Source organism: Silurus aristotelis, assembly GCF_946808225.1.
Source record: "Silurus aristotelis genome assembly, chromosome: 1".
In the NCBI taxonomy this organism is placed as follows: domain Eukaryota; kingdom Metazoa; phylum Chordata; class Actinopteri; order Siluriformes; family Siluridae; genus Silurus; species Silurus aristotelis.
The window spans coordinates 5,205,704-5,224,431 of NC_139574.1; the positions used below are offsets into that span (position 1 = coordinate 5,205,704).

Genomic DNA, 18,728 nt, shown 5'->3' on the forward strand with positions numbered 1-18,728 from the left:
TTATTTATAAAGCAATGGACATTATGTCAAAGTAGCTTTAATAAAAGAATTAAAGAATGTATAAGTTTGTTCCTTATAATTTTAAGTTTGTCTGTAATGAATGAGCCGGTGGAGACTGTGGCAAGGAAAACCCCCCTGAGATGGTATGAAGATGAAACCTTGAAAGAAACCAGACACAAGGAAACGTGTCCTCACCGAATGTCAATTCATGACAGTTCAACATTGTTCAGATGTGCGGCGATTAAATGGTGCTTAACTGTGTCAATGATTGAGTACCGATCTCCTGGGGTTTTCTCACAACGCTCTAAAGAATGCAGAAAACCCACAGGAGCCTCACATGAACACCACAAAGACCACATAGCTCAAGATCAAAGTGTCTACTCGATATTAGGGGTTCTTCTTATGGAAAAAGGTTCTGAGGATGACTATTTTGGGGAACCATTCGCCATCCATTCATAATTAATGTCGATATAATATGAATATATACAGACAATACTGCATGTACAACAACACAGTTTTAAATGGTCTTATATTAATTTAGTAATATGATTAGTTATTATTAATATCAGTGTCTACACATTTTGTATCGGGGTCCCCATGTCCTGATGGGTTTTTGACCAGAAAAACATTGAAGACCCCTGGTCTACATCATACTGTATCTCCCAGGGTTTGAGAACCTGAGGGTTTGTTATTAAAGGGTTAAATCGCCCACTCCTGATGACGTCATTTGTTGAGGCTGTCGGTCGTCTTTCTGTCTCACAAACCGCAGCTCCATTACAGATTTCTGTCCAGACTTCAGGCGTCAGGAGGTGAAAATAAATCCAGAATGGGAAACTGTCAGGTGGGAATCAGTTTATATTTTGTTGTAAAGTAGGTTTTGGTGTTTAGAAAGCTGAAATAGAGGGGATATATACTAATAGAAATGCATCAAGCTCATTTTCCTCGCCTCCCTCTTGGATTTATACACGCACTGTTTTTATTTCTAAAGGGAATAAAAACACCTCCAGACCGGAAGTGACTTTTGCAAAGTGCGCAGCTGGAGATGGCATAGATTTATTATTATTATTTCTTTAATCTGTCCAACTAATAACCTAGGCATTATGAAATGATCAGTCTGCGCATGCGCGTTAGATGTTGTAATAGTGATTTCAAAAGTGTATTTTATATTTAAATCAGATATTTGGCGCATCTTCATTATGCAGATATGATTGAAAAGAAATATGACTTTTTTTTAGGGTTTGTATGAATGTCATTGTGAAAGATGGGGGAAAAAGATGAAGTGGAAGGCGGTGTTTTTAGTGCGGAATTCCCGTTAGATCAGAGCTGTGACTCAGGAGGGAGGATATGGAAAGCCAAATGGTCCAAAACCTCGGTGGAACAGATTTTTGTCTTAGTTGAAAGTTTATACAGCTAATAGAAATGACCTTAATGAGTTAGTTGGAGGATTTTTGTGTGTGGTGTAATTTATTTGGTGATGACGGTGATTTCAACTTTGTTAAACTGTTGACGAAAAATGTGGAATCTAATGAAAAAAAGGGCATGAGAAATGAACACCATAAGATTATGATTAGTGGACACTAGTGATGGGTCGTTTTTATAAACGATTGATTTATTTTGAACTAGTTTTTAATGTGACTCATAAGAACAAGTCAAGTCAAGTCAAGTGGAATTTATTGTCATTATTGTCATTTCTTCTATACACAGTGGTACACAGTACGCAGTAAAAACGAGACAACGTTCCTCCAGAACCCTGGTGCTACACTAAACAACAACATAGAGCCAAAACACAACACAAAGCTACATAAAGTGCATTGAGTGCAACCAAGTGCAAACAGTGCAGACGAAAAACAGTACAGACAGACAGACAGACAGACAAACGGTACAGACGAAAAACAGTACAGACAGACAACACAGGACAAAACACATAACCCGAGATAGCGCCGACAGTAAACCTACTGTATACTTCGACTGTGCGAGGAGATCTGTAAAAACTGGGAGTAAATATAAACCGAAACAATGCAGTGCAAAAAACAGCAGTAGCAGTAACAAGTCGTCTAAAAGAGTGATTAAGTTTTTATTTTCTGCTAGACACGCATGAGAAAAGCATCGCAAAATCTCCATAGGTGGTGTACTGGAAACAGAATTGAGTAGTTCATCTATCGACTCTTCAAGTCATTCATTCTTTACTCTTTTTTTTTTTTTGTGACTATATGATTAAAAAAACGCTACACAATTCAATAGACCAGAACATTCAGTCACAATAATTATGGAAGTCACATGACTAAAGAACACGGACCAGAAGATAAGAGAGGTGAAGCTACTTATTCTGTTTATCATCATTTATCCTTAGCTGCATTGCCATATTTATATTATTGGAACTAAGTTTGTGTATGTAGACGTGTTGAACTTATTAAAAATGTCATTTTATTTCTGATCAAAGGATTTAAATGACTCAATTCTAAAAGACTCAAATTAAGTCATTTGGTTTAAATAAAATGATCCAAACTAACACACCGCCCGCATTCACTCACTCTTACTCTTCTCTCTCTCTCTCTCTCTCTCTCTCTCTCTCTCTCTCTCTCTCTCTCTCTCACATATCAAGATTTAAGACATAATAAATGCTATTTATAGTTGAGACTCAGCTATACTGTTGAAGCTGGAGAAGTAGTTCACCTCAGCTGCCTAGTCTAAAAAAAAGAACACATAATTAAAACAATATTGACAGCATCTGGGTTTTAAGGGTTTTGCCTCTTCTAAAAAACCTGACCAATTGTATTTAAGAGAAGCTGTGAATCCAGGTGGAACGATTGAATGGAATGAGGAAACAGTAGGCCCGGATATTTCAGAAAAGGTATTTCTGCCATTCAGCTCTGTCTCTCTGTCTGAGCTCTTCCTCGCTTTTAATTGCTCCATGAAACACAAAACAACTTTTAACCCGAATTTCAATCAGGTGTAGCACCCTTACCACTCATCTTCTCCGAATCTGCCCTTCATTCAAATACCGGACCCTCGTTCCTTATAATTATATACATAGCAGTTTTTTATACATAATATATAAATTATATACATATACATACATAAGATTGCTTTGCATGTCAGAGACAGATGTGTGATTTCTTCAGTGTGTATTTTTTACACACTGTAACTTTTTTTCTTTTCTTTTTTGTATAAATGTTTAAGCTGCTTATGGACTCTTTGGCCTTCCATAGTTTGGGTGGCTTTAAATCTTTGGGGTAAATGGATCATTCAGGAGCTATTTGGTCAGGAGAGAGAGAGAGAGAGAAAGAAAGAAAGAAAGGCGGAGAGGGGCCTCTAACCAGAGAAGCCTTTGTTTTTCTTATCCTGGCTCTGTGTCTAGTGTATTAGCCTTGAGTGCCTAAGACAGTGTGTTTTCATGACATAAAACCCCCAGACACTGCTTTCACGTTCACTCCTTTTCATTTGCAAATGATGTTAGTGGACGAAATCATAATCCCTGCTTCGTGCTGTTGTTTGCGGGGCATTTCTCTGACTTACAAAAAATACAAATAAAAAAAGAATGTAATAAAAATAAATAGGAATGAAAGTAACCTCATGTGTTTCCATTTCACAGCCAACCGTTTTTCCCTATGAGGAGTTTGACGTTGTGGCCGACATCAAGGCGATCCGCAAAGCCTGCAAGGGTTTAGGTGGGCACTATTTATCGTTTTATTACTTATGAACAAGATTTCTTATAATAAATAAAAAAAAAATTATATATAACTTTTTATCTGGTCATTTAAAAACCCTTAAGCACTTAATCTTATATCGCTGACAGACTGTGTGTGTGTGTGTGTGTGTGTGTGTGTGTGTGTGTGTGTGGTATTATAATTGTGGGTGTGTGTACACTACTAAATTATAGGCTAGGCAATACACAACATGTTAACTATCATCTTCTGGCACTGAAACTTTAAAGACATTCTAATCAATCATTCACTTCCAGTCTATAATTAGTGTTCGAGGATTGTACTATTAAAGTCACCTTGAATGGAGGAAAAATTCTTCCCATGATTTTCAGGAAATGTGGATGAGGCAACTTCCTGTTAATATTGTAGAATATTGTATGTGAGTCAGAACCACCGACGATGCGTTTAGCGTCAAAGTGTGTTTAAAGTGGGTGTGTCTAAAGCTTAAACAAAGAAAAAAAGATTTTTAATCATGTTTTTAGTCTTTAAGCAAAATTGTAGGTTCAAGTTGTTCAAATTGTCACATACATATGACATACATGTAGTACTGTAGTTTGAAAAAATACACTAGTAAGCCAAACACACACACACACACACACACACACACACACACACACACACACATATATATATATATAAATTTATAACTAAACTGTTATACACTATATACACTACTTGGCCAAAAGTATTGGAACGCCTGACACTTTGGATGCTGTAGCATGAAACTTCCCTTCACCTGGAGAACCCAAACCTGTTCCAGCATGACAATGCAAACCTTGTGCACACAGCCAGCTCCATGAAGATCTGCTTTACATGTGTTGTAGTGCTTCTCCCGCTGTAGAGCTCTGATTTCAATCCTATTGAACATGTGACCACTAACTGCACCCCAGGCTTCCTGACATTACCTGCATCAGTACCTGACATCAGAAAGTGATCTCCACAAGAACACTTCAAAATGTATTGAAACATCTTCCCAGAAGATTGAAGGTTATATTATTTTAACAGCGAATGAGAAATGGGATGTTCAAAAAAGAAGCCCATACCAATCTTTTGGTCATGTGGTCAAACTTTTGTCCATGCAGTATATTTAATGAGGTTTTGAGTTTAAAATTGCTCTCAGGACACAGAATCACATGCTAGCTCAGCGTCTGTCATCTACAGAGTGTAAATGAATCTGCTCTGGTGTAATTGATTGATTTGTTGAGTAAACCTGTTCCCCAGGACCTTAATCATTTAAACATGACTCAAGCGCTTCTCTCAGCTTTTTACAGGACGGCATGCTCAGCATTTTCTCTTCTGTCTGATTCTCTTCCCCTGTGATTTCAGGCACTGATGAGAAAGCCATCATTGAAATCCTGGCTAATCGTTCTGCAGTTCAGCGCATGGAGATAAAACAGGCTTACTTTGAGAAGTATGACGATGTAAGTGTAATCTTTATCTGTGATTGTGTATGGACCGACAGAGGGATGATCTGAAGGTGCTGATTAACTGTCTAAGATAGTGTGTGATATTGTTTCTATACTAATCACTTACACGGGTGGGTAGAAAGAAAATCCATTATTGCTGATATAGATGTTATTTATATAGTGTGTGTGTGTGTGTGTGTGTGTGTGTGTGTGTGTGTGTGTGTGTGTGTGTGTGTATATATATACAGTGGGTACGGAAAGTATTTAGACCCCCTTAAATTTTTCACTCTTTGTTATATTGCAGCCATTTGCTAAAAACACTTAAGTTCATTTCCTTTCCTCAATAATGTACACACAGCTCCCCATATTGCCAGAAAAACACAGAACTGTTGAAATTTTTGCAGATTTATTATAAAAGAAAAACTGAAATATCACATTTCAAAGAACTAACATGAGCACTGGAGTGTGTGATTATGAGTAATGTTCTTTCTACAGTCTTTTACAGTCCTTTGAGGTTATAAAACTAGGAGCTACTGAGCAACTGATAAAATAGCTCAACATTTGAGATCATCACAGATCCAACACCAGCTTCTCCATGCCAGAGCCTTCAAACACTCGAAGAGGTCCAGTGTCCAAACTCCACATGAAGTGGGATCAAATAGCGCTGGTTGTTTCAGGATGTTTTAGGGCTTGGCATTTACTTTAAAGGTCCACAATCTTCATGAGGTGGGACGTGACTGGGGCTGGAGCAACCTCAGGATGCCTCGGGATGGGGAGAGAAAGAGAAGCAGTGGAGAGGAATTAGCGTAGCCAGTTGATAATGTGATGTGATCAGATGTACTGGAGCACAAGGTCATATGGTGATGTGTGTTATGTGTAGAACTCGCTAAAAAGATACGTCTTTATTCTGCATTTAAACTGGGAGTGTGTAGCGTGTTAAAAGACTGGATAGATACATGGGAGATAAACCATTTAGTGTTTTGTAAGTAAGTAGCAGTAGTTTGTAGTCGATTGGAAACTTGGAAGATTGGAGTTATATGGTGATATTTTCTTGACCTTGTGAGAACCTTGGCTGCTGCATTCTGGACTCACTGTAGCTTATTTATTAATGATGCAGGAAATCCATCTGGTAATGCAATCAGCATGAAAGCTAACTATGTGATGCAGTCATATACAAAAGTGTGCATCGGATACAAGTTTATTTATTTAATTGATTTATTTACATATAATTATTAGTCGATGCGCTATATTTAATTATTTAGATCAATAATTTGTGAGCAATATTTGCTATGTAGATGCAAAAGTAAGGAGATGCACATCCCTGATCTATCTATCTATCTATCTATCTATCTATCTATCTATCTATCTATCTATCTATCTATCTATCTATCTATCTATCTATCTATCTATCTATCTATCGCAAATATTGCTCACAAATTATTGTCCATTTATGGACGAAATCTCCAGTACCAGTGGTTTCTTTCAAGTTCATTTTTCTCGTCTGTTTCTAGTTTCTGTGACTGTAGTAACATGACAAGCTGTTATTTACTAAACTTTAATATATATTCATTTATAAGTTCATTTCTATTAATTTCTTCTTGTTTATTGCTACTGTAATGGTGGTAAAGAGGTGTGTGTGTGTGTGTGTGTGTGTGTGTGTGTGTGTGTGTGTGTGTGTGTGTGTGTGTGTGTGTGTACATTCTGTTGTGTTTAGGAGCTGGTAGATGTGCTGAAGAGCGAGTTGTCTGGGAATTTCGAGAACGCCATCCTCGCCATGCTGGATCTCCCTCACGTGTTTGCCGTGAAGGAGCTGCGCAAGGCGATGAAGGGAGCGGGAACTGATGAGGATGTCCTGGTAGAGATCCTCTGCACTTCGTCCAATGCTGTACGTCTCAGAACGATGAGCATAATAATATATTAAGGACATTTCCTAATGCCTTTACTGAGTTTCATGGAGGATTTTTGCATGTGGTGTAACTTAGATTGTGAATACGGTGATTAATGGGTTGAGGCACAAGATGATGAACTGGAGAAGAAAATGTTGGATAGAGAAATATAGAATAGAAAAACAGCACCAGGAGTTAACTCCAACAGCTTAATTTTGGGAATTTGAGGTCTAAAAGCTCTTGTAACTAAATACAATCCTATGGTACTACTTTATCACTTTTATATGATTTCGAGCAAAAGAATTCTAAAGCTGTATATAAAATAAGAAGGGGAAAATGAAGCATAATTGTGATTCAGTCAGTTTTGCACTGCGAACATCAGTAAAAGATTTAACTGGGAAGTGACCATGGTATGTGGAATTCCACGGTTAGATGTGAGGCCCTACACCATTTTCATGCTTTCTGCTTCACATCAGTCCCCTATTCACCTTCTTCACATAGTGCAGTAGCATCCTTTGATGCTCAGTTATTTATATTTTATCCCTTATATTCTTATGTTAATCTATAAATATGTATATTCATTCAAATGTTTTTTTTAAACCTCATAATTCTAGTGTAATCTGAATGTATTTGACGGTATTTTTCCTCCTCGATTCCTCAGGAGATTGCTACTTACAAAGAAACCTACTTCCAAGGTAATGACAGATCCATCTTTTTTTTTACTATATTTATACATTTATGTTTTATTTATGTATTTATTTACATTTTATTATACATGTTTGTGTTGTTTTTGAAATCCAAACCCGCTGCATTGTCTCTAAAGTGCTTTCATTATGCGTGCAGGTCACATGATTTGCTCTGAAGGTGATTAGGTTTAGTGCACAGCAGGTTAGTTTGTTTTAGATCAGATTACAGAGGGTTATTATATTGTTCTAGCCATACAAGTATACACAAGATCAGGAGAGAGTCGGGGGGGGGGGGGGGGGTGCATTGTTAAAGTCATGTGCCACAACACAAGTGGGATGACATAAAAATGTCAGTGCACAAGTGCCTGGACAATGCATTTATTTTTTTATAAATAAAAACTATTGAACAGACAATAATTGTCCTCAACTGCACTGCACTGCATCTCCTCGTCTCTGACATGGTTTCTACTGTGCCTGACTTTGTCCCCTTTCCAATTTTTTCCACATAATTCTGTCTAAAAATGAACAAGCCTCTAACTTAATCATCAGTATTACACGAATAGTATGAGCAATAGCCATATTTTCATCCAAAATCATTAAAATGTGAAGCTGTACTTAGACATTGCAAACGAAAATATATGAGACTACCACACAAAAACGTTTGTTTATTCAATACAAACAGGTATTGACTATTCTACATCTAAAAATTCCAAGTGTCTGAACGCTAATTATGAAAAGCCCACATTGTAGAGATTTCTATTATATTTAATCCTTGAAACTGGAAAAAACGTAGCATCATTTCTATTTGAAGCAGTGCATCACGGCTGAATAACAACCAAGCACAAACTGTAAGGAGCTTTTAACATACATCAATGTATTTATATATATATATATATATATATATTACATTACACACACAGAGAGATGGCAAATAAAAAACACATCCTTAACTTTAATAGAAGTAAAGGTACTCATGTTTTAAAAGACTCTGGTAAAAGTAGTGGCTATACTTAATTTTTTTTTTTTTTTTTTTAAATACTTACTTTTTTACTTAAGTTAAAGTATAGAAGTTTGGGCTTTGACATGTACTTAGAAGTTACAAGTTAAAAGTAGCCAGTAATCACATTGTGTGGGATTTAATTTAATTACACATTTTTATCTGTTCTAAATATACCTTGAATGAATCCTATTTTAAGTTTTTAATACTTAAATCAACGTAGAGCACATGAGCACAAAATATTCTTGTACATTTTTTCAAAGTAATTATGGTCTCCTCTGTTTCCACACGGACGGTTAATGAGGTGATACCGGAGAAACTGTAACTTTCATACTGATTATATAATGAGAGAATATTTGTTTTCGGTGTGAATTGGTTTATTTTAAAGTAGATATTTCTAGATTTCTATTTATATACGTATTACGTCTGTAATATTTCCTGAGATTCAGGTTGTTTTATTTATGTGTCTGTGAAGAGAGATGACAGAGACGACAGAGAACACACCCGTCTGTTTTCTTTATTTTACAAAAACACCGCGTTTTGTTGTTATTGTGAGTGCATACAAATTAAAGTATATACAATATATATATATATATATATTGTATATAGGTCTATAATTATAATATAATTCTTACAAGAGCAAACACTTGGTCTGCAGCCTGTGAAATCGCACTTCTCCTGTTTGAGCTGTAAAACTGACAGCTCTCTAATCCAATGGTGTGGTAAATATACAGGAAATAATTGGCAGTGAACCAGACAGTGAGTAGGTGTGTGTTCAAATTTAAGCATCATCTATGTATGACATCAACTGGTGAGATTTTAAATGCACGCAAATTGCTCCAGCACCACGGATATTATACTGCATGAGACGAGACTTAAAAAAGAAAAAAAGAAAAAGAGTAAATACATGCTGAGGACAATACAGTAAAGAGAAGATAAATATGTATCTCGGGCATTAAGTGCTCATTGTGTTAGGTTTTATATTGCAGTGTAACAGGCACAGCCTGTTCGATAATCTGAATCTAATCATCCTCTCTGCAGTGCATGAGAGGGATCTGGAGTCAGATATCGCCGGAGACACCAGCGGGGATGTCAGGAGGCTGCTAACTCTGCTCCTCGAGGTACACTTAGCTTCTACTGCAGGGTTTAGGACTAATAAAAAGAAAAGAAAATGATGAAAAGTGCAATATTTCTGGAATAAAGTCTTAATTTAGAGTTGAGATGCTCAAACTCAAACAGTGGACCATACATAAGAAAAAAAAAGGTTAAAATATAATATCAGATATAATATCTGGATAAACAAATTACAGAGTGAAATTTCTTTCTTTCTTTCTTTCTTTCTTTCTTTCTTTCTTTCTTTCTTTCTTTCTTTCTTTCTTTCTTTCTTTCTTTCTTTCTTTCTTTCTTTCTTTCTTTCTTTCTTTCTTTCTTTCTTATGTAAGTTCAGTATAATGCAGCATTTATTTTTGGCCCATAATCCCTAATCAAGTTATTATTATTATTTTTTTACTCTTGTTCAAAAAGTTGGTTTGGGCATATCTTATTTATAAAATGTCATAAATATAAATATAAATAAATTTCATAATATAATAATAATAAATATCATGGGGGGGAGTGGTGGCTCCAGCGGTTAAGGCGCTGGGTTGTCGATCGGAAGGTCTGGGGTTCAAGCCCCGGTATCGCTAAGCTGCCACTCTTGGGCCCTTGAGCAAGGCCCTTAACCCTCTATGCTCCGGGGGTCCCTTACGAGGGAAATATCAAGGTCTGTGACGTCGGAGTGACGTGGGGGCAGCCTGTGGGCTCACCACCTGCAGGAGGGACCGTAAGGGACGGTGCTGTGAGGATTGGGCAGCAGTCGAAGGCGGGGGTCTGCTTAGACTGGTGCCCCCGCGACCCGAATTACGGATAAGCGGGAGAAAATGAATGAATGAATTAATATCATGATATTTACTGAAGACAAAGTTTTTTTTTTTTTTTTTTTATGTCTTGATGTTTATCAATCATTTTATTTATATTATTTATTTAGAAATGTTTTAATATTTAATAATAAAATAATAAAAACACTCCTAATTTCCCAAGAATCAAATGAGACATTATGAGGAAAAAAGTACAATATTATAAATTAATTAAAAGATTATAAAGATTATTACACAAAGTTGGCATATAACCAGAACAAAGTGAACATATTTTGAGGAATAATAGTAATAATATCTGACGATAATATATTCTTTTTTTTTTTTTTTTTTTTTTTTTTTTACATTTTTTTTAAACATTCCAATATTTATCCTTTACCATAAATTTTGTTTGCAAACCCAGTACTAACATCAATTTTAACTTTATTGTCTTAAATTATGACTTTTATCTGAAATATTATTGAAATAATATTAGATAGATAATTCTTATTTTTATTCCTTTTAATGGCATCATAAATTTTATTATACTATTATATAATTATAATTTTTTTAAATTCTAAATATTACCACTTTATTTTTTTTTTATATTGAGATATTTGCCATTTCATCTGAATGTTTTGAATTTTTCTATATATTATGAAATTTTTCTTGAAATATTACAAATATTTCCTTCAATATTTTGCTCTCAAAACATAGAATTGTTCACCTTGTAAGATCAGATATTGTAAATTGCTACTTGATATACAGTATTACCATTAATTCTTTAAATATATTGTACATTTATACTTGTAATTATGAAACAGTGTCTCTATAGCCCCTCGGTACCCTCCTGAGTTATTTCTGTGGCATGAGGCTGAGCTCTCTCTGACTGTCGCTTTCCTGAACTCCCTCCCTCTTCCTCCAGACCTGCCAGATCTGATTACAGACCGGAGTTCAATAACACACAGTGGGCCTGTGTTTCACTTTCCTGTTAATGAATGCCTGTAATGCTTCACTTTCCTGCTGTGTGAGACAGAGTGAAGAGGTCATGCACTGGTTTCTACACACGTCTGAAGAAATCTGTAGCCCTCTGGATAATTCTGTTTCTGGACATAACTCGAAAATCCTTTTTGTTTTTGGCTTAGTCAATTTCTAGGCAACCAAAACATGCCTGAGAATGCTTCCATGAAAAAAAAGTGGAGATTGAAAAAAGACCTGATTTTACCCATCCCATAAAAATGTAAATTGTGGTGAAGGTGGACTTCATTTAACTTCTTGCACATGGGCTGAAATATAATTATAATGAAGTCTAATGGGTGAAGTCAGACCCGATCCTGCCCCTAATTTCTGGAAGAATCAAAAGAATAAAGTGTCGCTGTGGATTCAGACCTAATCTAGCCCCTTCTACCTGGACAAAATCTAAATAATACACTCCAGGGGATGGAGTTGGTGTTGATCTTGCCTCTTCTACCTGCACAGAATAAAAAAGTGTTTAAGCTCCTCCTACCTGGACAGAATCAAAATGTAAAAGGTTCATGGGTGGTTCTCCTACCTGCAGATTTAAAGTAATATAGTCCAGGGGGTGGAGTTAAATGTGATCAAGTCCCTCCCACCTGCAGAATTAATGTAATATAATCCAGGGGGTGGAGTTAAATGTGATATAGCCTCTCCCACCTGCAGAATTAAAGTAATATAGTCCAGGGGGGTAGAGTTGAATGTAATATAGCCCTTTCCATTTGCAGATTTAAAGTAATATAGTCCAGGGGGTGGAGTTAAATGTGATCAAGTCCCTCCCACCTGCAGAATTAATGTAATATAATCCAGGGGGTGGAGTTAAATGTGATATAGCTTCTCCCACCTGCAGAATTAAAGTAATATAGTCCAGGGGGGTGGAGTTGAATGTAATATAGCCCTTCCCATTTGCAGAATTAAAGTAATATAGTCCAGGGGGTGGGGTTGAACATGATCTAGCCCCTCCCACCTGCTGAATTAAAGTAATATAGTGCAGGGGGGTGGAGTTGAATGTGGTCTAGCCCCTCCTACCTGCAGAATTAAAGTAATATAATCCAGGGGGGGTGGGGTTGAACGTGATCTAGCCCCTCCTATATGTGCAGAATCTAAATGTAAGAAGGTCCAGAGGTGGACTTGGATTTGATCAAGCCCCAGTACCTGGGCAGACATATACTGTAAAAGTCCAAGGGTGGAGTCAGACCTAATTTAAACCCTGATGGGAGTGTAGTTGGACCTGAAAAAGTTATGTATACCTGGGAAAAAGTTAAGGGGTGGAGTCTGAGTTAATCTATCCACTCATGCTTGGGCAGAATAGAAAATAAAGTCCATAAGGTGGAGTCAGACAGGAGCTAACCTCCTGTAGCTGGGCAGAGGGAAAAACCCCAAAGAGTCCAGGGTGAAAAGACTGCGTTTAATGTGTTCTTTGTTGTACATCTTCCACAGCAATTTATTCACAATTTACAATTACAGATTATATAGAGTACATAAACTGTGCTGGAGTTTCATCTTTGTTTATTCTCTACTCTCCATCATTCTCTACTCCCCCTCTATCATGTGGAGTGAAAGATTTTTGGACTGTTCTTACTCCTGCAATCTTCATTTTAGGGAAATCGAGATGAGAGCTATGAGGTGGACGAAATTCTCGCTGAACAAGACGCCGTGGCACTGTTTGAGGTACTGTAGGACTTACTGTACACCATTTTTACTTATAGATTTTATGTGCAAAATTATGAGAGTTACTTTTCAGTAATTAAATGACATTATACTGACAGCTTTATCTTTACAGGTTAGGGCTGGACATTAGCATGATGTAATCACAATAATATATATATATATATATATATATATATATATATATATATATATATATATATATATATATATATATATATATATATGTAAATTATGTATTCACAGTGCTTCACATTTTATTATGTTACAGCTTTATTCCAAAATTGCATTATTTTCCTCAAAATTCTATGAACTAGTCCTCATAATGACCACATGAAAGAAGTTTGTTGAAAATCTAAAATGTTTAAAATTCTAATTTATTAAAAATAAAAAATGAAAAAAATCACGTACATAAATATTCACAGTCTTTGCCATGACACTCAAAATTGAGCTCAGGTGCATCCAGTTATCACTGATCATCCTTGAGATGTTTCTACAACTTGATTGGAGTCCACCTGTGGAAAATTCAGTTGATTGGACATGATTTGGAAAGACACACACCTGTCTATAGAAGGTCCCACAGTTAACAGTGTGTGTCAGAGCACAAACCAAGACATGAAGTCTAAGAAATTGTCTGTAGACCTCAGAGACAGGATTGTATGGAGGCACAGATTTCTGCAGCATTGAAGGTCCCAATGAGCACAGACTCACTCCTCCATGGTCCAATGGGAAGAAGTTTATCTTTCAACAGAACAACGACCCAAATCACACAGTCAAGATAACAAAGAAGTGGCTACGGGACGACTCTGTAAATGTCCTCGAGTGGCCCAGACAGAGTCCAGACTAGAACCTGATTGAACATGGAGAGATCTGAAAATGGCTGTGCACTGACGCTCCTCATCCAACCTGATGGAGCTTGAGAGGTTCTGCAAAGAAGAATGGGAGAAACGGCCCAAAAATAGGTGTCAAGCTTGTAGCATCAAACTCAAAAATACGGGAGGCTGTAATTGGTGCCAAAGGATCTTTAACAAAATGTTAAGCAAAAGCTGTAAATACTTGTGTATTCTTATATGTGGTTTTTAAAATTTTTTTATACATTTGCAAAGATTTCAAACAAACTTTTTAGGAATGTTTAGGAAAATAATGAAATTTAATCGATTTTGAAATAAAGCTATAACATAGAATGTAGAAAAAGTGAAGTACCTATATCTGTAAGCAACGCGATCTTGTGGCTGAGTGTAAATGTGTGTGGTGTCCTCAGGCCGGAGAGGGCCGCTTCGGCACAGACGAGTCGACGTTCAGCTACATCCTGGCCACCAGGAACTACCTCCAGCTTCAGGTCATGTTTAAAGCCTACGAATCCGTGAGTGTGTTCTAACACAACCTGAATAAGCATCTCAATGCTGCTGTCTCGTGTCACACAGGAACGTCACTCATAGATTCACCTTTCATCCCAAAACTATCTTAGATTTCTGGATCGGAGATTCTGGATGTTCTAGAGAACGAAACCTCAGGAACGCTGAAGAAGTGTTACATTGCACTGGGTGAGGATTAAAGATAAATGAAGGTCTCTCTGTGCTGGAGGACAACCAGGTGCTTGCCAGTGACCTGATGGTTTCACAGGGTGTAAAATGTTTTGGCACCACACTACAATCCTTAGGGGTTCAATGCTCGTTTCCCTCAGAGGGTTCAATTTAAGGATTTATACTTCTATGTACATAAGGTCTCCAATCGAAGAGAACACTATCCATGATCTTCATGGAGCTGGCTTTGTGCACAGGGGTGTTTTTCGGGTCTCCTTGTTCATTTAAAAAGAAAATTTCATGCTACCGGGTAAATAAAAAAAAAACCCTAAGCAATTGTGTAGACCTTTGCACATTTAAAGCAGTTTGTTAGGGGTTTTACACAAAAACATTAGGTTTTATATCCAGAGGAACAGCTGAAGATCCAGAAAGGGATTTATATACTGTATGTTAGAGGGAAGACATTTTGTGGATTCACTGTGTAATTAAATATTCTCGTTTTCCAAAAATTAGGTAGGTTCCACCATAGAAGGTTTATTGTTCCCCTGGAGTCACAGTGGAAATGGTTCTAGGTTGTAACTTTCTATAGTAGAGTATCTACAGGGTTTCTCACGGGTACTAGAAGGGGCTGATTGGATGTTATAGGAAGGACTTTATACACAAAGTGAGAACACTTTCATGTTCTGTTCTTTAAAAAAATGTGTATTGAGATGTATTTTGTGATTAAAGATTTTAGAATAATTATAAAATATATATAAAGGAGAAAAAAAAAGAAATATCTACTTCTCTATTTGGCTATTTCTATATTTACTTATTTGTTGTTATTTGTTTAATAATTGTTCGTTTTTAATTATGCACGATAGTAAAGCCAGCACCAAATTTTCACTTACTGTCATAGACCCCACACACACACACACACACACACACACACACACACACACACACCATGCTCAGTTATTAGAGCTCTGATATATATATAATTACACACTATATTTCCAAAAGTATTGGGTCACCTGGCCATATGTTTGGTATGTGATTTTTGAGCATTGCATTCCACATTTAGTCCCAATTTCCTCTTATAATTCCCTCCACTCTTCTGGGAAGATGTTCCACTAGATTTTGGAGTGTGTTTATGGATATTTGTGTTCATCAGACACAAGGGTGTTATGAAAGGCAGGTACTGATGTAGGTGAGGAGACCTGGGGTGCAGTCAGTGTTCACATTCATCCCAAAGGTGTTCAGTAGGGATGAGATCAGAGCTCTATAGCAGCAGGATTTTCCTCTCCAAACCATGTAAACCAGATCTTAAAGGAGCTCACTTTGTGCACAGGGGCATCGAAATGCTGGAGCAGGTTTGGGTTTCTAAGTGTTGGGTTTCTATAGTGTATAGTGTGTGTATGTGTATATATATATATATATATATATATATATATATATATATATATATATATATATATATATATATATATATATATATTTATTATGTATATATTTATTATGTATATTTAAAGAAAGTGTTATGCTCTGATCTTGTCCCTACAGTCAGATGTGCTAAGAATCCGCAGCTATACTTCGCTCGGCGTCTGAATGCAGCCATGAAGGGAGCAGGCACTGATGAGGACACCCTGATCCGTATTATCGTCGGACGCTCTGAGGTAGGACCCCTGCCCAGGCCTGGTCATGTTTCACTCTCCACATTCCTACATAAAAAAATAGAGCCCACTCTTCTGAGAGTCAATGAGATTTCAATATCTTGTATAATCAGAATTAGTAGTTTTCCAGAAACATTAGTGATTTACGTGCAGGTAATAATGGCTTTATACTGAAAACACTTTCACTGGAGTGTGTGAACATTGTCACTGTGTAACAATGATATCAAACTGGTTATCAGCACAACTGCAGCACAACTTCCTCCACCATCCTGTGTGAAATAAATGAATGAATGAATGAGTCACATGACATCATAAACAGAAAAACTGTACCTGTGTAGACGATAAAAAAAAAAAACGTTTTCCAAAACTTTTTTTCCACTACAAAAGAAATAAAATAGACAGATATTATATTATATTTGTCACATGTACTTCACAGCACAGTGAAATTCTTTTCTTCATATCCCATGTATGTTAGGAAGCTGGGGGTCAGAGTGCAGGGTCAAGAGTGGCAGCTTAGCCATGCAGGGGCGTAAACCCCCGAACTTCCAATCAGCAATCCAGAACCTTAACCACTAAGTTACCACTTCCTCTACAGACAGACAGACAGACAGACAGACAGACAGACAGACAGACAGACAGACAGACAGACAGACAGATAGATAGATAGATAGATAGATAGATAGATAGATAGATAGATAGATAGATAGATAGATAGATAGATAGATAGATAGATAGATGGATTAAAGCAGTAGTCAGAAGCATCTGCAGTAGTACATGTCTTTTTCTTTTTCTCTGTGTTTCTTAGATTGACCTGGAGACCATTAAGGACATGTACCTGGAGAAATACGACGTTCCTCTGAAGGAGGCCATCAGCTCCGAGTGCAGCGGAGACTTTAAGCGCCTCCTAGTGGCCATCTGTCATTAATGCAGAGAAAGAACAGAAGCAGACGCTTACGTAACACGGAGAAACCAACTAACACAACTGACCCCCTGGGTCCTAGCGCACACAATTCAATGTCCAGTTCAACATTATTTGTAGTTCTGATGTGGGTTTTTTGGCTGCGAACAGTTTCGACAATGCAGAAAACAGTAAACACCTTTTTTAATGTGAAAAAATATAACAATCGGTGCAAGGACACAATGCAACCAGCACAATTATGTCTATAGTTATATATTCACAAAGTCAAGCTAAAATGTTACTACATAACATTAAAACACAACACCAATATTTTATTTGTTGTTATTTTATTCTAATGATGTGCCTGGTGTGTATTTGGAAAAAGATGATCATGCACCTCTGTGTCGCTTTCTATGTAGGATCACAAAACTTGAACATTGACTGTTAGGAAATAAATTTCACTATGCAGTTGATTTGCCTGGAAGTTGTGAAGGTTGAATAATGTTGAAGGACAAAAGTAACGTAAAAACAAATACACTCAGACACTCGATAACATACGGAAAGAAGGAAGAATCATAGCTTTAGCTTTTCTCACTTATGCTCAGCCTTGTTTCTCGTATTGCCTACTAACACAAATATAATATATTTTCAGCGTATCAGAAGTATGTCGTGTTTTACATCATGAATAATATTTTGATATTTTATATTATGATGTCACAGCTTTAATGGCATACACATGGTCCTAATGGCATTGTTGGAATAAGTGAAGACATGTGTTGGTCTGCTGCTGTCTATATTTTTAAAAAACCTGTAACATTCTTGATAAAAAAGGCAGCTGTGTTTTTAACATCTAGATTTCGATCGCTTTGAGAATTCTTGTGGCTTAATGTGGCGAAGCATGAACTATTTAACACAAGAATGACATCATCCCATGGGACCAGACACTCTCTTATTGTAAGACCTGAATAAAAGACCAAAAAAAGATGCCTGATCAAATAAACACTGTTTGATTATCCTAATAAAAAATTCATAGAAACGATACCATTATGTTCTTATGTTGTTTATTTTTTTTTTTTACTAATAATATCCCCCTTCTCTCCAAAAAAAAAAAAAAGTACATCAATTGTCACACAATTAAGCTTTTTTTCATCCCAATATTTGCCATAAATGCTGTGATAGAAATGAAAGACTAAATAGCTGTAATGATGACAGATAGATAGATAGATAGATAGATAGATAGATAGATAGATAGATAGAGAGATAGAGAGATAAAGAAATATTTACATACCACCACAAAAATGCCCAGAAATAATTATATATGGCAGGGCAGACTGTGGTTTACAGACCTGGTGTCCCTCCTCGAGTATGGAGGGTCTCTCTACTGAGGTAGCAGGGACCATCC

The 18,728-nt window shown here is 36.6% G+C and overlaps 1 protein-coding gene across 2 annotated transcripts; it reads left to right on the forward strand.

Moving 5' to 3' along the window:
- Positions 1 to 705: 705 nt before the first annotated feature.
- Positions 706 to 18,367, forward strand: anxa13 (annexin A13). Of its 2 annotated transcripts, none has more exons than XM_083548425.1 (11): positions 706 to 841; positions 3,593 to 3,668; positions 5,031 to 5,125; positions 6,825 to 6,995; positions 7,658 to 7,691; positions 9,721 to 9,800; positions 13,188 to 13,256; positions 14,515 to 14,616; positions 14,722 to 14,797; positions 16,319 to 16,431; positions 17,234 to 18,367. In XM_083548425.1, the coding sequence occupies exons 1-11, from the start codon at positions 827 to 829 to the stop codon at positions 17,351 to 17,353; spliced, it is 951 nt and encodes a 316-aa protein (XP_083404551.1). In that variant the 5' UTR covers positions 706 to 826; the 3' UTR covers positions 17,354 to 18,367. The 2 variants fall into 2 exon arrangements, with proteins under 2 accessions (XP_083404551.1, XP_083404552.1); XM_083548426.1 differs by having other exon boundaries at positions 6,828 to 6,995.
- Positions 18,368 to 18,728: the final 361 nt, after the last annotated feature.